The sequence below is a fragment of the Apodemus sylvaticus genome, chromosome 5, assembly GCF_947179515.1.
Source record: "Apodemus sylvaticus chromosome 5, mApoSyl1.1, whole genome shotgun sequence".
Classification (NCBI taxonomy): domain Eukaryota; kingdom Metazoa; phylum Chordata; class Mammalia; order Rodentia; family Muridae; genus Apodemus; species Apodemus sylvaticus.
Genome location: NC_067476.1, coordinates 69,240,443 through 69,266,129, shown reverse-complemented (window position 1 = coordinate 69,266,129; position 25,687 = coordinate 69,240,443). Strand labels below are relative to the sequence as shown.

The 25,687-nt window shown below is 34.3% G+C and overlaps 1 protein-coding gene across 1 annotated transcript; it reads left to right on the top strand.

Annotated features, from left to right (window-relative positions):
* Positions 1–720: 720 nt before the first annotated feature.
* Positions 721–7,881, top strand: LOC127684339 (olfactory receptor 5D13-like). Its single transcript, XM_052181284.1, has 2 exons — positions 721–749; positions 6,948–7,881. The coding sequence occupies exons 1-2, from the start codon at positions 721–723 to the stop codon at positions 7,879–7,881; spliced, it is 963 nt and encodes a 320-aa protein (XP_052037244.1).
* Positions 7,882–25,687: the final 17,806 nt, after the last annotated feature.

The window sequence follows — 25,687 nt, the reverse complement described above, 5'->3', positions numbered from 1 at the left end:
TGATTGTTCATGATCGTTTTAGCTGTCCTGATGTTGTTTGTGTGTTCTGTTTTGTTTCCACTCATGTTGTTATTTGTTGTTTTTTCCACACGAAGCCAAAAATAATCTTTACAATGTTTGCAATATATATATTGCAATATATATATATATGAACAATTAAACAATTTTCCCCTGGACTACATTTATGACCTCTTTTCATTGTGTAATTCTTTACTCATATCATCAAAGTGTGTGTATATATATATATATATACACACATATATATATATATATATTCATATATATATAATGATTGTATTATATATATGCACACATATATCATATATATGATTTACTTTATTATTATTTATAATTATTACAGAATATAGTTGATTGTTTAAATGCCCCAGGGATTTAGAAATGTAACTAACACACAATCACATGGGGCTGTTACCTCTAATTGTTCAAGATCTATTCTCCTAGGTAATTTTTTTTAGTGTAAGCCTTTAATATCCTGGTTCCCAATGCCTTGAGGACATATATTTGTGCCAAAGTTAGAACCAGTGTTTAACTTTTAAATGTGATGTTCTGTGTGGTTGTCTAAAAGTTGGCTAAACATCATTTAAAACACCAATTAAATATACAGCAGATGAACATTCTTCCAGGGCTATATCTTTTGTTGATGTAGTAAGCAAGAAGACTTTGGTACCTCATTAATCTTAACAAAGAATTCTTAATTAAATGCATCATTCAGAACCCTCTGTATTTAGGTAAGTTGATTCAGTTTTGTTATTTCATTTGTATGAGGAAATGAAGCCATAGTGTTCTTTCAATGGAAAGCCAAATTCGTGGATCCCCCAAAATTTTTAATCCAGCTTTTTTTTAAATGAAGAATCCTTACTGCTTGACAAGTCCTTCGTGGTTTTCTAGGGGATGTTTTCTGTGTATCAATCAAGAAAATTAAGCATCTTGGAATAATAGTAATAATCAAGATGTCATAACTCTGTGTAGGTAAGTGAGGCCCACAGTGATTTTTATAAAACTAGAATTTGAGGTGAAATATTGTGTCATATTTCTCAACATTTGGAAGGTTATATCTTGAATATCAGGGTAACAAATCCATTTTTAATTGAGTTAAAAATTCATTGCAAATTGTGGTTACATAGTTATTTGAAGGCCAGTCTGATTAACAAAAAAGCTGGAATCAGAAAAATAAAATAACAAAGACAATATTGTGTGGTTCTAGAGAAATAACAATCATTTTGGTGGATTATTTATGGAGGAGACAGATATACTGTGTAATATTTATCACACAGAATGATTCAATAATGCATGAGGATATTGAGAGAACTAAATGACTCCAATTAAAGATGTTAATTATAACAAGCTATTAAGTTTCCAGGGTTTAAAAACAATGCATCAATTTTATTGAGACTGAATATGTATAGTATGGTGGTTTCAAAAATAAGAATGATATAGATTTCATGTTTCATTCCAAAAGAAAAAAATGGAATTCTCTAAGTCATGATTGTCAGGCTAGCATGCTTGTTTATATGACCCCGAAAATGTCACATAACATATTTTTTGCTGGTTAAGGTCGTTCTTTGACAATATCATGCATATACAGTGCCTCTGTTTACTCTCACCACCCATCCTTTCTAATCTCATTCTCATCCCTGTCATCAGTCACCTTTGGACAATCATATTTTTTTTTATTTTATAATATTCTGTATATCCATGAGTTTGGAACTACACACTAGACCCTGATGGGCTGCTTATTTTGTACTAAACTGAAGCAAAGGATTATCTTTAACCCAGAACACAACATTCACTGATAATTCTTCAAGGAGTTGAACTGTATGAATCTTTTTCTGATCAATGAATATTGAGAGCTTCAGTTTCTGCAGAAGCAGCACAATCAACTTAGGCATGCTTGCCACAGCTATTCCATGGCCAGAAAATAGCATTGCTCCTAGTCCCCCCATATGGTGCTTCTTACAGTCTTTCTGTTCCTTCTTCTATAATGTTTCCTGATCCTTTCAAGGTGTGCTATTAATAATGTGTTCAGGTGCCAGCCATTGTTAGTCCATTATTCTCAGCATTTTGAGGAGCTCTAAGCCTCTTAATTTACTATTGTTCACTACAATGAGTTCTATGATCAAGGAGAAATGGAGATTTTGGTAGAATATTTTAAGTAGTATAAATGTGCCTGTGAAATGAGGCAAGAATGTAGGACTGGCTTGAGACCTGATGACTGTTGTATCAGAAGACTGTTCAGGAATTGCTGTGTTTTTTCAATTGTTTCTCTGGGTTGGAGGCTGCTGTAATCCTGTGAAAGGATAATGCAAATGTGTAGGAAAGTTAAAACATGATGTTATGTTTTTTTTTTCATTGAGTATCTAGATAATATCCTGTGGTATCTACACCATAGTTCAGGAGGAAACATTTTTCCTATCCTATATTTTTCTAAGTGTATCCTATATTTTCCTACATTTTTGTATAAATTTCTGTAGGCTTGATTATCAGAGATGATTACTAAAACTTTGCATCTCCTGTGTATCATACTCCAGTTTACACATTTTAAGTGCATAACAAGTTTGCCTTATATTTATTTATGTTTAAGGATTATTTTATTTCATGCTTATGTATATTTTTGTTTTCATGAATTTATGTCACATGTGTGTAATTCAGTATAAAAAGTAAGGGCATCCTCTTCCCTGGAACTAAATTTATAAGATGTGAGATTCCAGTCATGAGTGCTGAGAACAGATCTGGGGTCCTCTGGAAGCACAGGAAGTCTTTTAATCACTTTGATGTCTCTATGGACACATTTTATTTTTAAAGTTGAATGTTAATAAATTACCCTTTTTTTTACTATTAAAGAAATAACTAGTATCATTTAGAAGTACTATGCATTCTCTGTTCTCTGTTTAGGCAATTATCTTGGGAAATGCCTTAAACATTTTAAGAATGTTTATATCTATTATTCGTATTCTAAATGTATTATAATGAAAGGTTCAATTTTACATTACAAACTATTTCTAGACTGAACATCTAGTATATGTTTTCTCTGATTACATTATTATGAGTAGCATAATATTAACCAGAAATATATCTTTAAATTCAAATGAGTAGAAAATAAATAAAAATATTGAATACATTGACAAAAATAGGTCCACAATATACTTTGAAACTGTGTATTTTATGTACAAAAATATTATAGGGTAACTATAAAATAATTATCAAAATACCAAATTTAGAATATTGCATAAGGCTAACATTAAGTTTTATATTATGTTGCTGTTTTTTTTGTTGTTGTTGTTTTGTGTTGTTCTTCTTCATAGTCTTTTTTCCTTATTTACCTTGTTCTTGTTCATCTTGTTTATGTTCTCATTGTTCTTAATCTTGCTTTACTTCTTTTTGTTGTTGTTCTTGTTTCTTCTTGTTCTTATTCTTTTTTTTGGATATTTTCTTTATTTACATTTCAAATGATATCCTCTTTCCTCATTTCCCCTCTGAAAGTCCTTTATTCCATCCCGCTCTTCCTGCTCACCAATCCCTCCCACTTCCCTGTCCTGGCATTCCTCTACACTGGGGCATTAAGCCTTCACAGGACCAAGGGCCTCTCCTCTCACTGATGTCTGACAAGGCCATGCTCTGCTATATATGTGGCTGGAGCCATGGGTCCCTACATGTGTACTCTTTGGTTGGTGGTCTAGTCCCTGGGAGCTCTGGAGTGTACTAAGGGATTCAATTTTTTGTTTCTTCTATGGGGCTTCAAACCCCTTCAGTTCCTTGGGTCCTTTCTCTAGCTCCTCCATTGGGGACCCTGTACCCAGTCTAATGTTTGGCTGAGAGCATCCACCTCTGCATTTGTCAGGCTCTGACAGAGCCTCTCAGGAGACAGCTATTTCAGGCTCCTCTCAGTAAGCACTTGTTGGCATCCACAATAGTGTCTGGGTTTGGTGACTATTTATGGGATGTATCCCCATGTGGGTCAGCCTCTGAATGGCCTTTCCTCCAGTCTCTGCTACACACTTTGTCTCTGTATCTCCTCCCATGGGTATTTTGTTTTGCCTTCTAAGAAGGACCAAAATATCTACACTTTGGTCTTCCTTCTTCTTGAACTCATGTGGTCTGTGAATTTTATCGTGGGTATTCTGAGCCTCAGGGCTAATATCCACTTGTTCTTGTTCTTGTTCTTGTTCTTGTTCTTGTTCTTGTTCTTGTTCTTGTTCTTCTTGTTCTTGTTCTTCTTCTTGTTCTTCTTGTTCTTGTTCTTCTTCTTCTTCTTCTTCTTCTTCTTCTTCTTCTTCTTCTTCTTCTTCTTCTTCTTCTTCTTCTTCTTCTTCTTCTTCTTCTTCTTCTTCTTCTTTCTCTTCTCTTCTTTCTCCATCTTATTATTCTTATTGTTTTTTATTTTGGTTGTCATCATTGTCCTCCTCCTCCTTCTCCTTCTTCCTTTTCATCTTCTTGAGACTCATGCTATAGTGCACTCAGGATGCCAAATTTAGATCCTAATTCTAAAAGGAAACCTTTTATATTTTTACTTTAAGGGCTGACTAATGAGAGTGTCACAAAAGTAACTATGACTGTTTTCTTTTATTTTTTATAAGATTTATTACCACACATGGATTTTCTCCTATTGAACCAGACTCAAGTCTAATTAGACAACTCTTAGTTATAAATATATGCATATTGCACCTCTGAGTATATCTTGCCATGCCAACAATTGTTCTGGTTCATATACATTACAACTGGGTAGGAATACTGATTCACATTCTCCCTTGATAGTTTCTCAAATAACACTTTTTTATTTTCTATATTCTTTGTTTACATTCCAAATGACTTTCACATTCCCAGCTCCCCCCTCCTCATAAGTCCCATAAGCCCTCTTCCCTCTGCCTGTTCCCCAATCAACCCCTCCCACTTCTCTGTCCTGGTAAACTCCTACAATGCTGCATCAAGCCTTTCGAGGACCAGGAACCTCTCCTTCCTTCTTCTTGGGAATGCTTTGATATGTGAGTTGTGTCTTGGTTATTCAGAGCTTCTGGGCTAATTATCCACTTATCAGTAACTGCATTCCATAGGTATTCTTTTGTGAATGAGTTACCTCACTTAGTATGATATTTTCCAATTCCAACCATTTGCCTAATAATTTCATGAATTCATTGTTTTTAATTGCTGAGTAGTATTCCATTGTGTAAATATGCCACATTTTCTGTATCCATTTCTCCATTGAGGGAGATGGGTTCTTTCCTGCTTCTGGATATTATAAATAAGGCTGCTATGAACATAGTGGAGCATGTGTCCTTATTGCATGCCAGGGAATCCTCTGAGTATATGCCCAGAAGTGGTATAGCAGGGTCCTCCAGAAATGTCATGCCCAGTTTTCTGAGGAACCGCCAGACTGGTTTGCAGAGTGGTTGTACCGTCTTGCAATCCCACAAGCAGTGGAGGAGTTTCTCTTTCTCCACATCCTTGCCAACACCTGCTGTCTCCTGGGTTTTTAATCTTAGCCATTCTAAATAGTATAATGTAAAATCTCAGGGTTGTTTTGATTTGCATTTCCCTAATGACTAATGATGTTGAACATTTCTAAAGGTGCTTTTCAGCCATCCAAAGTTCTTCAGGAGAAAATTCTTTGTTTACCTCTGTACCCCATTTTTAATATGGTTATTTGATTCTCTGGGGTCTAATTTCTTGAGTTCTTTGTATATATTGGATATTAGCCCTTTGTTGGATGTAGGGTTGGTGAAGATCTTTTCCCAATTTGTTGGTTGCCATTTTGTCCTTTTGACAGTGTCCTTTGCCTTACAGAAACTTTGTAATTTTATGCGGTCCCATTTGTCAATTATTGATCTTAGAGCATAAGCTATTTTTGTTCTGTTCAGGAACTTTTCCCCTGTGCCCATGTCCTCAAGTCTCTGAAAAGGAAATCAAAGAAGACCACGGAAAATGGAAAAATCTTCCATGCTCGTGGATTGGCAGGATTAATATAGTAAAAATGCCCATCTTTCTAAAAGCAATATACAGATTCAATGCAATCTTCATTAACATTCCAAATCAGTTCTTCATAGAGTTAGAAAGAGCAATTCTCAAATTCATCTGGAATAACAAAAAACCCAGGATAGCTAAAACTATTCTCAACAGGGAATATTCTGAGGGAATCAGTATTCCAGACCTCAAGCAATACTATAGAGCAATAGTGTTAAATACAGCATGATATTGGCACAGTGACAGGCAGGTAGATCAATGGAATAGGATTGAAGACACAGAAATGAACCCACACCCCTATGGTCACCTGATCTTTGACAAAGGAGCTGAAATCATCCAGGGGGAAAAAGATAGCCTTTTCAACAAATGGTGCTTGTTCAACTGGAGGTCAACATGCAGAAGAATACAAATTGATCCATTCTTATCTCCTTGTACTAAGCTCAACTCCAAGAGGATCAAGGACCTCCATATAAAACTAGACACACTGAAACTAATAGAAATGAAACTGGAGAAAAACCCTTGAGGACATGGGCACAGGGGAAAAGTTCCTGAACAGAACACCAATAGCTTATGCTTTAAGATCAGGAATTGACAAATGGGACCTCATAAAATTGCAAAGTTTCTGTAAGGCAAAGGCCTATTTTCTTGAAAGAACAATTTTAATACTTTGAAATTCATGCAAGCTGATACAGGGATGATTTTGAGGTATCTAATTCTCAATGATAGTAGATTCTACTTTCATTTGGAATATGCCTTGGTAAATTGTGATTTCTCTAATACTGTTTTAATTATCTTTACACAAATTTAAGATGAAAATTTTGTTTCCTATATTTGTGTCATTTAAATAAAATGTTGGAAATGTAATGTGGTGTTTCAGTCATATTCTTTAGAATCCAGTAAATTATTTCTTACTCATATGTAATATACACATTAGTTTTGATTTTGGCATATCACCTTTTTCTCTTCCATAGCATTCAAGAAAACCAGAGTTCTGCAGTGAACTTCATCCTCGTGGGCTTCTCAGAATACCCACACCTCCAGGTACCTCTCTTCCTTCTGTTCCTGACCATATACACAGTGACTGTGCTGGGCAACCTGGGCATGATTGCCATCATCAGGCTCAGTCCTAAACTCCACACTCCCATGTACTTTTTTCTTAGTCATCTCTCCTTTGTGGATTTCTGTTACTCTACTGTTGTCACACCAAAGCTCTTAGAAAACTTGATTGTGGAAGACAGAAGGATCTCCTTCACAGGCTGTGTCATGCAGTTCTTCTTTGCATGCATATGTGTGGTGACAGAAACCTTTATGTTGGCAGTGATGGCCTATGACAGGTTTGTGGCAGTATGCAACCCCCTCCTCTACACAGTGGCTATGTCTCAGAAGCTGTGCTGGTCCCTGGTAGCATCATCATACTCCTGGAGTATAGTGTGTTCCTTTATATTCATACACTTTATGTTGACCTTGGTCTTCTGTGGGACAAAGTTCATAAATAACTTTGTGTGTGAGCATGATGCCATTGTCGCTGTATCCTGCTCTGATCCCTACATTAGTCAAAAAGTCATTTTCATCTTTGCTACTTTCAATGAGCTAAGCAGTCTGATGATCATTCTCACCTCTTATGTTTTCATTGTCATCACTGTCATGAAAATGCCTACCACTGGAGGGCGCTACAAAGTCTTCTCCACTTGTGCCTCCCATCTCACTACAATCACCATTTACCATAGCATTATCATCTGTCTTTACTGTGTTCCTACTACCAAAAGTTCTTGGCTTCTGGTCAAGGTGGCCTCAGTCTTCTACACAGTCATCATCCCCATGCTGAACCCACTTATATACAGTTTCAGGAACAAGGATGTGAAGGATGCAGTTAAGAAACTAATGTGCTCTTCTTTGTTATTATAAAATGACTATCAGTTGGTCATTTATTTTAGAGTACTGGTTTTCATTCTAAAAATCAAACAGACCCACTTCTTAATTTCATTTTAGATAACATTTCGATGTCATCCTATTCTCATATTTAGTATCATAACTTGTAAACTATAAATAATAATATAGATTTATACACATATTATTTAAATTAAAATTTTAGACAATTAGTTTTATGAAAATATTTCAGTGCTTGGGAAGATATTAGTATAATTTATACATCAAAACTTTTAGATTATCTGTATAATTTTATAAGCAAAATGTTTGAAGTTTGAACTTGAAATAAATATGAATCTATGGTGATAGATGATTTTTTTACATTGAATTGCATATGGACTATTTTTGTATTGGAAATTATTTCTTTGAATGAATACAAGATTATAATTCCCCTCATTTTCCCATGTGGGACTGGATCTCTCTATACTTAGATATGTATACCAGGCTACCCTGTTCTCTAGCTCTGCTTTGCACCTTCTGGGAATAAAAGGATCTATCACTATACACAGAATTTTTTCCTCTTATGGAGTTTAGATGTGCACAGGCGATTTATATTTTACATAATTATTTCTATTTGTGTAAGTAATGCACTTTAAAAACATGAATTTATTATTTAATATAATAGATTTAATTTAATATATTTAATGTACTACTATCTCTTTAATAGACATCTCCCAGAGACATACAATTACTGATAAATACTTTTAAATAGGTTTATCATACTTAGAAATGAGACAATAATTTAAAACCTTTTTGAGATTTCATGTAACTTTAGGAAGAATTACTAATATGTAGAAAATAAATGACAGAATTGGTGAGGATACTTGGTAAGGGGAACATTTATTCACAGTCACAGGACATATAAACTGGTTTAGACACTTTCAGTGTGCAATGTTGTAGTAAAGTTAAAAATGTTTTCTCATGTCTCAGATATGCCACTCCTGATTATGTTCTAAATACTTCTTGCTCATTGGTTCTCAGTGATCAGCTAGTTAAAAGGGTGAATTTATTGAGCCACTTTAGATGTCCAAGAATAGGTGTACTGATAATTTCATTGTAGTACATGAATAAAATTGCATTTTATTAATTTATAAAAAATATAATTATGAAGTTAAAAGGAGAGTGTCCAAAATTGGGAAAAGTATAGTGTGTGAAGTGACTTAGTCCTAGATAAACAAATGCTGTAAGTGCTCCAATATATGCCAATTATTTCTTCCAATGCTTAGACTACTTTTTTTAATTGGAGTATCTGTCAAGGCTAGGAAATAAAAAATTGATCACTAGGAGATGAAAAATGAAAGAGACATAAAGGTAGGGATATAGCAGAACATGTGATATTCAAGTAACAGAGAGGAATACCATGTTTATAAGACTTAGATGGGAATGTGCTGTGGGAGTAGAAGAGAGTAAAGGGTCAAGTTAGGGTTTGGTAAAACAATAAAATGTATAAAAGAAAATGGAAACTTCCTACTTTGTGAGTATACTAAATTTTAAAAACCCTAAAATAATGATGAAAAATAAATGAAGACTCCATATATGTCTGGATGGCAAAACTGACATAAGCCAATGGTTATTAAGTGAAAATCTCAGTATCAAATGCAGAATACTGCTCTGAGAGCTGGTGGTCAGGGAAAAAGCAAAGGGCCCCACAATAGAGCAGGCTATTGATTTCAGTCAGAATTGTATCTTAGGATGCTGTTCCTATATAAACAAAATACCAAAGTTGCTTGACAGTGAAAAAATCAAGCTGCCTGTTAATAGGCACTTTCTTCACTACTGGCTAATTTTCAGAGTACCAGAAGGATCTCTCTAAGATGATAGGGAGAAATATCATTAGGGCTCCCATACACCTGACCATAGATACAGCAGTGATTTTCCTAGAAAAACATGTCTAGTATTGCAAGAAGAATATGGCTTTTGAGGGTGTAACCAAGCAAGTTTTATTTGGAATTAAATCATGATTTACAGAAGGACACTCATGCCTAATATTTTAAGTGTGACAAGCCTATGTTTGTCTTTGTCATAAGCCACTGAAAAGGATTTAGTACTGCTGTTTTGGATAAATAGATATGGTGTCATATCACATTCTAAACACCCCTCTTTATACCTGTAGATAAGTGCTACTCACAGCCTTTTTCAATGAAGAGTATTTGGTAGGTGACAATAAATATTGCAGAAACACATTTTGTGTCTAAATATAGACAATGTGATGGTGGACTGATTATCACTAAATAGAACATCATCCCTTCTGAAGCTTGAGGAACATTGAGAAAGAAGTAAAGAAAGAACGTCAAAGTGAGAGGTTTTGGGAGGAATTCTGTGAACTAATAGGTTTGGACATAATGTAGCATTTGCACCCATGAACATACTATATCTGTCATTATTTTCACAATAGTAGCACAAGATTTAGACCTTCCCTCTTTCATTATGCATGAAGGAAATTCTCTGAAGCTGAAATCTGAGTGATTGGTTTGCAATGACCCAATTCCCTGTGAGTGAGGGAATATCAGAGCTTACAGTATTGATTAGTGTAAAAAAGCAGACTGAGCATGTCAGTAAGCTGCATTTCTTCTTGGCCTCTCCTTCTGTGCTTCCAGGTTCCTGCTTCAGTGTGTGCCTTCACTTGCTTTAGTGATGACCTGCGAAATAGAAATAAAATCCAAATATGTGCTTTTCTCGTCCAGCTTGGGTTTTTTGTTGGTATTTCATAACACTATCAAATATCAAGTAAGATAGGCAAGTGGTGAGATTAAAGAGGAAGTTAGAATGTCAGTATGTAGTTAGACAGATTTTTGAAGTACAAAAAGAAAAATATTTGTAATTGTACTGTTTCAACAAAATATATCAATTGACATTTGGAAATGCAAAATAAGAATGAGATGTGACAAGGAAATAAAAAGACATTTTTATCTATTTAATATTAGTAATATTTTCTAATGTTAATGTTAAATTAACTTAGTTATACATAATATTATATTTCCATATATTGTACACAGTTATGGGTTGTCCTATGTCATTTTTATGTATGAACATAATTATTTTTATTATTATTATACATTAACACTCGATTATTTTCTCTTGTTGCTTTTTCAATCCCACTGTTCCCAATTTCTTTTCAACATAACTTGAAATTTCCTTCTTACTTCCTAGCAGAATCCTTTTAACAATTTCAACATTCATACCCTAAACAATGACATATGTTTACTTCTAAAACAAATAAAAACAATGAAAATTAGAATTTTTCTATGGGCTCTTAGATTAAGTTTAGATACTGGGTCATAAAATATCTTTATAAATATATTTCATCAAGTGTGAACATTATTGTTTGCTTTCTCCTTAAGGATTTGTAGTGCTAATAAAACAAAAAGGTCAAAGCACATCTATTTACCCATTTGTTTTATTAGATGACTTTCTTTAAAACAAACACCTAATTGTTTTTCATATATATATATATATATATATATACACACACACACACACACACACACACACAAACACACACATAGAGACTGAAAGTCACATGCAATCTAGAAACATGATCTCTCTTATTTAAAGTTTTCTAATTGGGAAGTTTATATGTGAATATGAAAAAATGTGATCAAATCTACTCAATTATAAGCTAATGCATACTATTACTCAATTTCATTTCTTTTATTATAAAAGACTAAACTTACTTACTGCTCTCTCATAAGTTCATATGATAGGTCTATCCCCTGAGCATAGGAACCTTTATTAGCATAACTAGTCTTGGTATATTGCACTGTGTCCATATATTCAAACAATTCTTAATATAATAATTTTCATAAATATAAACCATTTGTAGATAACCTATGTATATATGACCTGCAGAAAAATACGGTAATTGCTTGAAAAATGATTCATTCTAAAAACATAAGGGGATGTTTCTTCTAATTACGTGTTTGTAGTCAAAGAAAATCATCAGTGAGAATTCTCCAGGGTATATTTTCCCAAATGCAATGCGTTAGTTTATAATAAATAACGGCATTATGAAATAACAATTAAAAATGTGTCTTCTTTAAGATAATTCTGTTTCTTCACCATATTTTGACTGTTGACTCCTTCAGTTAATTTGATTTTGTGAGGATCAGTGACTACCTTTATGCAAGAAACTTAAACCATTTAATTTTGTAGGCAATTGTTTGTTTTATAATCAGAAAATTATGTAACCTCGAATGAAATGTATAAGAGGCATAAAACCTGCAAATAGATTGGACCAGAAAAATGTCAATTTGTCACATAACAATCAAATCACTCACCATACATCATTAAAAATGATTCTTATTATCTTCAAGGGGAAAAAACTGAATAATATACAAATGGAGAGAGACCTAGTAGAATTACAAATAATTTTTCAGTGGAGAATTTAGAATGAAGAAAACCCTGAGCAGATGTCCTTTAGACTCAAGAAGACCACAAATTCCATGCCTAGCAAAATTTTTCATCATCAGAGATTGATATTATATAAACAATATGTATCTGCAAATCCTTTCCTCAAAGCTAAGGAGGGTAATTAATCCCATGACAATACATAAAATATCACTCTCATACCTACCAGGATAAACCACAAAAGGGAAATGCATACACACATACATACACACACACACACACACACACAGAGAGAGAGAGAGAGAGAGAGAGAGAGAGAGAGAGAGAGAGAGAGAGAGACATACACACAAACACACACCACACAACACATTTCAAAGTCACATAAATACAAATATGCAAACACACATATACAGTGTCCCTATCAAGGCCAATACCACCACCAGCAAGAGCAACAATAAGTACCAGGAATCAGCATACAGTGGTCATTGATATATCTCAATATGAAATGTCTCAATTACCAAGAAAAAGACACAAACTAACAGAATAGATATGAAAACAGGACCCTTCCTTTGGATTCTTCCACAAAAAAGTGCCTCAACATCAAGGATAGGCTTTACTTCAGGGTAAAATGTTGAAAAAGTATGCATCAACTAAATGGACATAAGAAGCAACCTGTTGTGGCCACTTTGATATCTAACAAAACAGATTTCAAACTAAAACTAATCAAAAGAAATGGGAAAGTCTTTACAGATTCAAAATGAAAAAAAATCCAGTTTCATGATATTTCAATTATTAACATCTATTCCTGATACAGATAGGCAAACAGGTTTTTATAGGAGGCTGTCCTAACAATCATCTGAGTGTCATCATTTAGGATCCTGACAATAACTAAACAGAAATACTGGAGCTAACAGATGTTGTAAATCAAATGGTCCAAATAGAAATGTATAGAACATTTCATCCAAACTCAAAACAATATACCTTCACACCTCATGGGACATTCCCAAAAATTGACCACATACTCAAAATGAAGCAACTCTAAAGAAATACAAGAAAATTGAAATAGGTTCTCCTGCCGTTTACTCATGCTTCATTGAATTTCTTCTCATTGACATTCAGAGCACTGGGCAGAAATCACATCTTGTTTAACACCTGCCACAGGCCTTTGAAATACTTTTTTTTTAATTAAACAGTTGGATTACCCTGGTCCTCACCAGTTCTAAGATGGTTGCTAAGCGCCAGCCAAGAGGAGGCGTCCTGCAGAAGACTGTGGCCCCGGTATAAGAAATCAGTCTGCACAGGATATTAATTCTATTCGTTCATGATCTCTTCTTCAGTGCCTGCCTCCAAGTTCATGTTTGATTTCCTGTCCTGACTACTATTCATAATGCACTGCAATATATAAGGTGAAATAAACTTTTTCCTCTCCAAATAAATAAATAAATAAATAAATAAATAAATAAATAAATGCCTTAGACAATATTTCTACATAAAAGCAAACATTAAATGATGCTGTAAACAGAAATTGACTTGAGTTATATGAATACTGACATTCCAGAGACCCAGATTTTAAGCACCAGCTATTATAATCAATAAATGAGTGAAACAGCAGTTATTAAAGAGAATGCTAAATGATAAAAAATATAAAAAGGAAATGAAAATTGAAATAACACTTTATGTCTTATTAGACAACAATGGATTGATTCAGGACACTGACAACTGCAGAAACAAGAGAAGTATTAGGAACTCATGGAAACTGAACAACTCTATTGAATTAAAAGTGTGTCAAAGAGAAATGAAGAAAAAAATAAAACCTGTCTAGAGTTTAATGATAATGAATGGACTGAATAACCAAACTTATGGGACACAGTGAAGGCAGTACTAAAAAGAAAATTCATATCACTACACACCACCTTAAAGATAGTAGAGACATTTTATACAACTTATCAGAACACCTGAAAGACTTAGAACAAAAACAATTAAGCACACCTAAGCAAAAGAGACGGCAGAAAATGATCAAGTTTAGGGCTGAAATCAATAAAATACAAAGAAATGGAACAATACAAAGAATCAATGAAAGTTGTTTCTTTGAGAAAAAATAAAAACAAGGGAGACAAAGGTTCATCTAGATAAAGCAAAAAGACTGAGATTAAAATTCAAGTTAGCAAAATCAGAAATTAAAAGGAAGTCATAGCAACAGACATCAAAAAATACAAAAAAATCAAGGACAAATCTCAAAAAATCTGAACTTTACCAAATTGGAAACTATAAAAGTTATAGATATTTTTCTCAATATGAACTACTCAACAATATTAAATCAAGATCAGATAAAGAATTTAAAAATTCCAATACTCCTAGTAAAATAGAAGCAGTTATTATGAGTCTCTAAATAATAAATGGTGTTGGTCAAGATGGTTTTAGTGTAAAATTCTAAAAGCTTTTCAAAAAGACATATAGTCAATACTCCTCAATTTATTCCCCAAGAAAAGAAATGAAGGAACATCACAAAATTCATTGTATATGGACATAGGTAAGCAGATACACAAACCACATTAAGGCTTAATAATAAAGAAAATTTTAGGCATTTTATGGCTATCTGTGTAAGCATACTTAATAAAAATATCTATATCTATATCTATATCTATATCTATATCTATATCTATACCTATACCTATACCTATACCTATACCTATACCTATACCTATACCTATATCTATATCTATATCTATATCTATATCTATATCTATATCTATATATCTATATATCTATATCTATTTATCTATCTATCATCTATCTATCTATCTATCTATCTATCTATCTATCTATCTATCTATCTACCAATCTATTTAGATGTAGAAAATACCCTTGGGAAAATCTAATACCTCTTCATGATAAAAGCACTGAAAAAATTAGGAATATAGGAGACATTTAATCATAATTTACAGAAAGGCTATAGCCAGCACCAAATTAAATATAGTATAAAAATCAAAGAAATTTTGCTAAATCAGGAACAAAAGAAGGTTGTCTATCTTTTGTTTTTAAAGATTTATTTATTATAAGTAACTACACTGTAGCTGTCTTCAGACACTCCAGAAGAAGGCATCAGATCTCATTACGGATAGTTGTGAGTCACCATGTGGTTTCTGGGATTTGAACTCAGGACCTCTGGAAGAGTAGTCAGTGCTCTTAACTGCTGGGCCATCTCTATAGCCACCCCCCCACCCCCGTCTTCTCCATATTGATTTGCTATTACACTTGAAGGTTTTGGAACAGAATAAAGACAACTGAAGGTGATGATGAAGAAGGGTGAACAAATTTTAAAGGTAGAAGTTAATAATATCATTATTTGCAAATAGTTTGATAGTATAGTCTGAACAACACTATTTCACCATAGCAAGCCCTGGATACCCTAACACAACCTAAGATGATAGATGCACAAGTAACTGAGTAAATCCCTTAAGGAAAAAAATGAAAAAAATGTCAAACAAGTGGAGACCTTTAAAGATCAAACTAGAAAATCCTTTAAAGGAATACTGAAACATACAATTAAACAGGGGGAGGAACCCAATAAACCTGATGGACCTGAAAACTTAAAAGCAAGCAATAAAGTAAACAAAATCTGAGGGATTGTGGTGATGGGAAACCTTGCAAAGACAAGAGAAACAGCAAATGCAAATGTCACCAAGATGGAAGAAAAAAATCCCAGGAGTAGAAGCTACAACAATAGAAATTGGTACATAATCAAAACTATGTTAAATTTAAAATATTCCTGACACAAAACTTTCAGGAAATCTGGGATACTATGAAAATATCTAACACAAGAATAAATAGGAATTTAATAAAAAGGGAAAGAATCCAAGCTCCAAGGACCAGAAACTACTTTGAACAAAATCATAGATGAAAATTTATCCAGCTTAAAGAAAGAGATGCCTATAAACATAAAAGACTCTAATACTAAGAGGCTCAAATCCTGACCAACAGATTTACTAATGCTCACAGCCAGCCATCAGGTTTAGCACAGAGACTCCAATGGAAGAGTTAGGGGAAGGACTGAGGGAGCTGAAGGGACCTTATCTAGCATCAATGGGAATGGAGGCCCTGGGTCCTGTGAAGGGTTTATATCCTGGTAGAGTGGAACGTAAGGGTGGTGCAGCAAGAATGGGTGGGTGGGTGAGGGAGCACCTTCACAGATGCAGGGTAAGGGGGTGGGATAGAGTGTTTGCAATGGGAAATGGGAAAGGGGATAACATTTGAAATGTAAATAAATAAAATATCCAATTAAAAAAAAGAAGCTGACATACATCAATTAGATTGGATCATAAAGGAAAACGCAGCTGCTACAAAATAATCAAAACACAAATTCTACAGAACAAAGAAAGAATATTAAAAGCTGCAAGGGGGAAAGGTCAATTAACATACGAAAGCAAACTTGCCAGTATTACACCCAAATCCTCAACAGAGGCTTTAAAGTTTAGAAGAGCTTGAAAAGATGTCTTGCAGACTCAAAGAAACCATAATATCAACCTAGACAACTACACCCAGCAAAGTTCTCAATCACTATAGATGGAGAAAATAAAATATTACAAGACAAAACCAAATTTAAACAATATATATTCACAAATCCAGCCCCTACAAAATAATACTTGAAAACAAAACAAAACCAACCAAGCAGCAACAACCAGAAGAATCTTCCAAATCAAGGAAGTTAAATACACATAACAAAACAGAAAATCTATAATTCCATACCAGTAAGAGAAAAAGGAAAGGCACATAAATACACACACACACACACACACACACACACACACACACACACACATATACACACTAACACACACATACACACACATACTACCACTGCCACCACCACCACTGCCAGCAACAAGAACAACAATAAAATAACAGGAATTAGTAATCATTGATCCTTAATATATCTCAAAATCAGTGTGTTCAATTCCTCAAGAAAAAAGACACAGGGTAACAGAATGGATGTCAAATCAGAATCTATCATTCTGCTGCATAGAAGAAACACAACTCAGCAACAAACCTAGACATTTCCTCAGAGTAAACAGTTGGAAAAAAAGTTTTCTGGCAAAACTGACCAAAGAAGCAAGCTGGGGTAGACATTCTAATTTCTAGTAAATTAGACTTGCAAACAAAATTCCTGAAAAAGAGATTGGGAAGGATACTTCATCCTCAGAAAAGGGAAATCTACCAAGATGGCATCTCAATTTTAACTGTATACACTCAAAACCCAAGGAAACAGACACTATAAAAGAAACATTACTAAAACTTAAACTGCAATTTGAACTCCACACAATAATAGTGGGAGACATTAACACCCCACTTTTATCAATTGATAGGTCATTGAGAATTAAATGGAAGCCTGGCAGTGGTGGTGCACGCCTTTAATCCCAGCACTTGGGAGTCAGAGTTCAGCGGATTTCTGAGTTCGAGGCCAGTCTGGTCTACAGAGTGAGTTCCAGGACAGCCAGGGCTATACAGAGAAACCCTGTCTCGAAAAAACCAAAACCAAAAAAAAAAAAAAAGAAAAGAAAAAGAAAAAGAAAAGAAAAGAAAGGAAGGAAGGAAGGAAGGAAGGAAGGAAGGAAGGAAGGAAGGAAGGAAGGAAGGAAAGAAATTTAATGGAGAAATAAGAAAACTGAGGTTATAATCAAGTGGACCCAATAGATATCTAATGGACCCTTCACCCAAATACAAAAGAATATACTTCTCAACACCTCACAAAACCTTCTCCAAAACTGGCCATGTAATTGAAAGTATTATTGAAAACCTTCATATATACAACTAAAATTAAAATAACTCTTTTTATCTTATCAGAACACTACGAAACAAAGTTGAACTTCAACAACAATGGAAACAAAAGAAAGCCTTCAAACTTCTGGAAACTGAACAATAAATTAGGGTTGGGAGTCAGAATAAAAATCATTGAGGACATCTCAGGGAATAAATGGAAGCCTGGAGTAAAGGAGGACAGTAGGAGTCTGTGGTGTATCTCTAAATGATATTTCTACCAGGGAGTGATATAGAAACTGAGAGATAGATTAGATACCTGTCAGACAGGGATATAGACATGCTTTAACCAGGCAATACATTCAAAGGAAGGATGGGGTCATAAATCCATCCACAAAAACTTCAACCTAAAATTTTTCTTGACTATAAATGTGCAGGGATAAAGATGGAGCAGAGGCTGAGGAAAGAGTCAACCATGAATGTCTAAAGTTGAGACATTTCCAAGGAGAGAGAGCCATACCCTGATACTATTTATGATTCTTTGCTATGCTTTTAGACAATAAACTAGCATAACTCTCTCCTGAGACGATTCATCCAGCAGTTGATGAAAACAGATGTAGAGACCCATAGCCAAATATCACTCAGAGCTTTAGGTGTCTTTTGGAAGTTTGCAGAATAGAACTGAGGAAGCCACAGTGATCAAGGACAACAATGAGATGAACTACAGAATCAAGTAGCCTTGATATGTGGCAGGTTAGTGGCTGAGATTGGGCCCCAATAAGGAAGTGTGCAGGGGTTAGAAGCCCCCTTCACATTGCAACAAATGTGCAGCTTGGTCTTCATGTGGGATCCCTAACAAGTGTAGCCATGGCTGTCTCAACTCTGGTCCCTGCCTTACCAGTACCTGAACTGCCTGGTTTCTCCTCAGTAGGAGAGGAAGTCACTAGTCCAACTGGGACTATATGTTGCAGGAAGGGGTGGTACCCATGTAGGACTCCCCACTTCTCAGAGAAGGAGATAAGGCAATGTGGGTAGTGATTTGTAAGGATGGTATTGGGAGGAAGAGTGGCTGAGATGAAGATGTAAAGTGAATAAAATATAATAAAATATAAACTATTAGAGAAAAATAATGAAGTACTTTTATTGTGATCTGAAGTTACTCATCAATAAAGCTTGTGTGATTATTTGAAAGCATAGACTTAGAGTGATTCAATAAGAAATAATAAAAGTGAATGAAATGTTTATATATAATTCTTCAAATGCTATACTTAAATTTTGGGCATGTTGTTCAATGAAAATAAAAATGTAAATCTCAGAAATCATATTTAACATATTTAGGATTAGTAGTCATAAAAATTATTGGGTATTACAAATTGTGTTTCTTTTGGAATGGATTTTTGTTTCATTTTTAATTAGGTGAGTCTCTGTGTTAAAATGCTGTGTACATGATATTTGAGTCTTGCAGAGAGCATAAATTTTTCCTTCAGCTTGATTAGAGGACTTTTGAAACAAGCACAGTGGAAGCTGAAAACCAAAATTAAGGACCCACTATAAGCCGGGTACACACTAGCAGCAACTGAGTAAAGTCTTTGCTCCACATACTATATTTAAGTATATCAAAATAGTTATGAAGATATGCACATAACTGTATTGCTATTTATTTGAGACTAATTTTTCTATAATTATCCATGAAAATTTTATTTGGTTAATTATAAGTACATATATATTGCCCACTCAACTACTTTTTTCCCATTCATACCTTGCTACTTTTAAGTTACTATTGTTATCATTATTATTATAATAAAATAAATTATAATATTTATTTTATTATAATAATAAAAAGGTACTTCTCTCATAGAATTTGTCTGAACCACAGTGTCCACTCCACATTCCTCCCATTTTTGGGCTCATAGGTACTGAAATTATTTCTACTTTAATAAAACATGTGCAAACATGATTTTTTAATTCTATAAATAAAAACATTTTCTTTATTTTTGATACATATTTATTTTATTATTATATTTGCATTAATTATAGTTAGGTGTCATTTCATTGAGGATTTTATCTGTATATTTATCTGGATTATCTAAATAAGGTAGTAATTTTTACATGGGCTAATCCTGTGGAGATGAGAGAAGAATATTTCAGACAAGATATTTTGCCATTTGAGTCATTATAGAGAATATTTTTTTTTTTAGAAAAATGAAGACACATTAATAAAAGATCACATTTTGTAGAAAGAGACACATATTTAGGTAAAGAATTTAAAGTTATCTTAATATTAAAGCTTCACCCTTGTGTACAAACAAACATTATTACATGATATTACTCATAGAAATATTTGTGCCTATGTAGTACAAGAGTTTTAAGAGGTTTCTACAGCAAACAAAAAATATTGTTTATATCTGTCTACAAATCTCAAATATCCATTAGAATATTAGTTTATCATCAGATTTAAAAATGAAATAATGGAGCAATAACATTGACTCTGTGTTTAGTTGCACATCCCACTGTTTCAAAAGACACAAGTATTTTTCCACAGGCTTTTTCAGCATGTAAGAAGATGAACATGTAATTTTTTTCCTTTGAGTTTGTTTATATGGTTGATTATGTTGATGGATTTCTGTATATTGAATCATCCCACAGATGAAGCCTACTTGATCATGGTGAATGATCATTTTGATGTATTCTTGGATTAGATTGGGAAGAATTTTATAGAGTATTTTTACATCAATATTCATAACAAAATTGATCTGCAGTTCTCTTTATTTGTTGGGTCTCTGTTTTCTTTAGGTATCAGGGTGACTGTGGCTTCAGAGAATGAATTATGTACTATTCCTTCTGTTTCAATTTTGTGGAATAGTTTGAGAAGTATTGGTATTAGGTCTTCTTTGAAAGTCTGATAGAATTCTTCACTAATACCATCTAATACCACTAATACTGGTCTTTTTTTTTTTTTTTTTTTTTTTTTTTTTTGGTTGGGAGACTTTTAGTTACTGCTTCTATTTCCTTGTGGATTATGGGACTATTTATATTGTTAATGTGGTCCTGATTTAATTTTGGTATCTGGTATCTGTTTAGAAAAACATCATCTTCATCTAGATTTTCCAGGTTTATTGAATATAATCTTTTCTAATGTGGTTTCATTTTTTTGAATTTCCTCAGTTTTGGTTGTTATGTCACCCATTTAATTTCTGTTTTTGTAAATTTAGACACTCTCTCTGTGCTCTTTAGATAGTTGGGTGGAGAGTTTTCCAATCTTGTTGACTTTCTCAAAGAACCAGCTCTTAGTTTTATTGATTATTTCTATAGTTCTCTGTTTCTAATTGGTCAATTTCAGCTCTGAGTTTATTTTCTGCCATCAGCTTCTTTTGGGTATATTTCCTTCATTTGGTTCTAGACATTTCAGGTGTGCTGTTAGCTTTTTAGTGTAGAATGTCTTCAATTATTTTATGAAGGTACTTAGTGCTAGATGAGTATACTACACACTCCTTCCATTGTGTCTCGTAAGTTTGGGTATGCTGTGCCTACATTTTGTTGTAATTCCAGAAAGTCTTTAATTTCTTTCATTATTACTTTCCGACCATGTTTTCATTGAGTAAAGCATTAATCAGCTTCCATGAGTATGCTGGCTTTCTGTTGTTTATCTTGTTACTGAAAAACAGTCTTAGAAGATCTCCCATGATCATGGGTTGTTAGGATTTACAAATGGCCATTTTACCAAAAGTAATTTACAGATTCAATGCTATCCACCACAAAAACTCAACTCAGTCTTTCACAGAGAATTAGCAATTCTCAACTTCATCTGAAATAACAAAAAAGTCAGGATACTGAAAACCATTCTCAGTAATAAAAGAACTTTGGGGAAATCACCATCCCTTACCACAGCTCTACTATAGAGAAATAGTGATAAAAATGCATTTTATTGGTACAGAGACTGACAGGTTGGTCAATGGAATAAAATTGGGACCTAGAAATAAACTCACACACCTATGGTCACTTCATCTTTGATAAAGAAGCAAAAGCATACAATGGAAAAAGGAGAACAATTTCAACAAATTGTACAGTTTTACCTGGAAATCTTCACATAGAAGAGTGCAAATTGATCTATTTTAATCTCCAATATAAAGCTCCAGTTCAAGTGGATCAAGTACCTCCAGAAAAAAAAAACATATATGCTGAATCTAATAGAAGAGAAAGTGGCAAAGAGCCCCAAACACATTGGCACAGGAGAAAATTTTCTGAACAGAACACCAATGACTCAGGCTCTAAGATCAACAATTGACAAATGGGATCTCATGAAAGAGAAAAGCTCCTGTAAGGCAAAAGACATTGTCAATAGGACAACATGGCAACTTACAAATTGGAAAATATCTTTTCCAATCCTACATCAAATAGAAGACTAATATCAAAAATATACATAGAACTCAAGAAGTAAAACTATAGTAAACCAAATAACCCTATTAAAAATGGGGTACAGAGCTAAATAAAGATTCTGAACTGAGGAATCTCAAATGCTAGAAAAGCACCTAAAGAACTGTTCGCTATCCTTAGTCATCAAGGAAATTCAATTCAAAACACAATGGCTAAGATCAAAAATTCAGATGACAGAAGATATTGGTGAGTATGTGGATAAAGAGGAACACTCCTCAATTTCTGGTGAGATTTCAATCTGGTACAAAGTCTTTGGAAATCAATCTAGATTTTCCCTAAAAATTGGAAATAATTCTACCTGAAGCCTGAGCTATATCACTACTGGGCATATACCCAAAAGATGCTCCAACATCTAACAAGGAAACATGCTCCACTATGTTCATAGCAGCCTTGTATATAACAGCCAGAAGCTGGAAACAACTCTGCTTCCCTCAACAGAATAATAGATACAGAAAAATATGGTACAATTACACACTGGAATATTACTCAGTTATTAAAAAAGGATGACTTCATGAACATTGTCAGCAAATGGAGCAAACTAGAAAATATCCTGAGTAAGTTAACCCAGAACCAAAAGAACAAATATGGTATGTATTCATCCATAAGTGGATATTTTCCCCAAATCTCAGAAAACCCATAATACAACTCACAGATCATATGAAGCTTAACAAGAAGAGAGCCAAAGTGTGGATTCTTCAATACCACTTAAAAGCTTGAACAAAATAATCAGGAGAGACAAAGGAAGGGAGCAGGGGCTTGGGTGATAGAGGGGAGGGGTAGGACAAGGTATGGAAAGAGATGGAAGAGAAGTCCACAGGGCCAGGAGAATGAATAGAAATAAATAGCAGTAGTGGGTGGGTGGGGAACTTGGGAACCACTAGAAAGTCCCAGATTCCAGGGATGCAAGAGGCTCCGAGGACACAACAGGGATGACATTAAACAAAATACACAACAACAGGGAGATAGAACCTGAAGAGACTACCCCCCAGAGACTACATGTCTCACAGTGGAGCAAGAGGACTTCTCACTCCTCTCAAAATTTTTAACCCAGAATTGTCCCTGGCTAAAGAATATTCCTTGGCAAAATTGCAGCACAGTATGAAGGAGAAGCCAAGCAGCGGTCACCCCATGTTGTGACACATTCCATCTGCAGACACCAAACTTGACACTGTTGGTGACACCAAGATATTCTTGCAGACAGGAGCCTATTATGGCTGTCATCTGAGGAGCTCTCTGAGCACCTGACTAAATGGTATACAGATACTACAGCCAACCATTTGACTTAGGCCAGGGAGCCCATTGGAAGATGTAGAGGAAGGGCTGAAGAAGATAAAGGAGATTGCAACTCAATAGGAAGAACAACAGTATCAAGGAATCATACATACACCTTACAGCTCCCAGGGAATAAACCACCAACCAAAGAGTATACATGGGCCCATCTATGATTCCTGCTACATATGTAGCCAAGGACTGACTTATCTAACATTTGTGAGAGGTGAGTCATTTAATCCTGTTGAGGCTTGATTCTCTAGAAAAGGGAGATGCCTGAGGGGTGGGATGGTAGAGCTGGGTAGGTGCGAGAGCACTCACTTAGAGGCAAAGTGGATGGAGATGGCATGAACTATTCCTGGTGTGTATACCAGGAAGGGAGATAACATTTGAAATGTAAGAAATAAAATGATTAATAAATAAAAACCAAAACAACCAGCACACAAACAAAATCAAAAGACAAATTTACTGTCTGTCTATCTACAACTCCAGTACAAATTCCTTTTGGTCTATGAGGGGACTGGCACTCAACTGTGCATATATTACCCTACAGAAATATATACACATACAATGGTTGGTGGAAGGCTGTTCATTCCAATATTTATTATCATGCTAGTATACTGTGAATAATATTATAGACTGCTTTGCTTACTATTTGAATTAAATGTTTTGTGTAATAATTTTCATTAAAATGCTTGAGCATTATGCAGAGGAATATTTTATTACAATTTACATTTCAAAATTTCTGTGGATTTTTAGTTGATTTGTATAAGTTAAGGAAATTCATTTGAAGTTCTATCTTGAGACCTTGAGACCTATTAAAAAGGAATGCTGACTATGCAGAAAGTTTTTATATGCATCTTTATAAGGACTATTTTTACATCAGATGTGTGTGTGTGTGTGTGTGTGTGTGTGTGTGTGTGTGTGTGTGTGTGTGTGTGTGTGTGTGTGAAAAAGCAAGAGGTTTATTTTTCAGCACGTCAGGGTCAACTTTCAATTAGTACCTAAAGGACACTAATTTTTTTTTATTTGAACATAAATAAAACATAATTCCCATCATGTTTTCTGTTTTTCCTGTTTGGGATAGCATCTCATCACAGCAAGCTATTTTCACAGCAAGATCAGGCTGCACTTTATCTTTGCATTGACACTATTGGGGTTGAAATATCCACCACTATACTAATCTTCTTTCCCTCTTATATTGGTTAAAATATAGCCATGTAAATTATATTTCACAGTATAGTTTGTTTATCTGATCTGTTAATAAAAAATATATTTTATAGGTAATCATAAAAATATTTGCCAATATTTTAGTGTAGCTTTTTCAGTATATTTTCTTATAGAAATTTTTATTTGGGAAGCTCATTATAATATAGAAAATTATAGATCATTTCTGCCTCATATAATATAATACTCAGCATGCTGGTATAGCACATAGACATGCATCTCTTAGTCACTTTTGAAAAAGAACAGTCATTAACCATGTAGAATACTAACAGAGCAGTAATCCATAAGCAGTAAGATGGCTGAGGTATCTCTGATGTTGTCCTTTGAGTTGCTTGTGCTTTATGTTCGTGCCTTTTGAATAAAATATTCTCTGTTTTTTTGTCTTTCTTTGTTGTTATTTGTTTGGTTGTTTTTATTAGATATTTGAATTATTTACATTTCAAATGGTAAAACACATGTAGGAACCCTGATGACTTTTCTTCCTGTCAGTTTAGATGGAGCCTTCTAGCACTGTGAAGCCAAGCCAGCTTTGTTCCCCTTTCCTTGTTACCCTTCCAAACATACCCTACCCCATCACCCCTCCCAGTGCTCTTTCATACCCCCCCAATTTCCTGACTTGCATTCCCCTATTCTGGGGAATTAACCCTTCACAGCACCAATGATCTCTCCTTTCATTGATATTTGAAATGGTCATATTCTGCTACATATGTAGCTGGAGCCTTGGGTCCCTCCAATGTCTCTTGAGCAATTTGAC

What these genes read in the sequence shown, in the direction of transcription:
- LOC127684339 (XM_052181284.1), top strand. Translation starts at nt 721, where the DNA reads ATGCATCATTCAGAACCCTCTGTATTTAG. An exon ending in TCAGAACCCTCTGTATTTAG is followed by an intron (nt 750 to 6,947) that starts GTAAGTTGATTC and finishes TCTCTTCCATAG; the next exon opens with CATTCAAGAAAACCAGAGTT.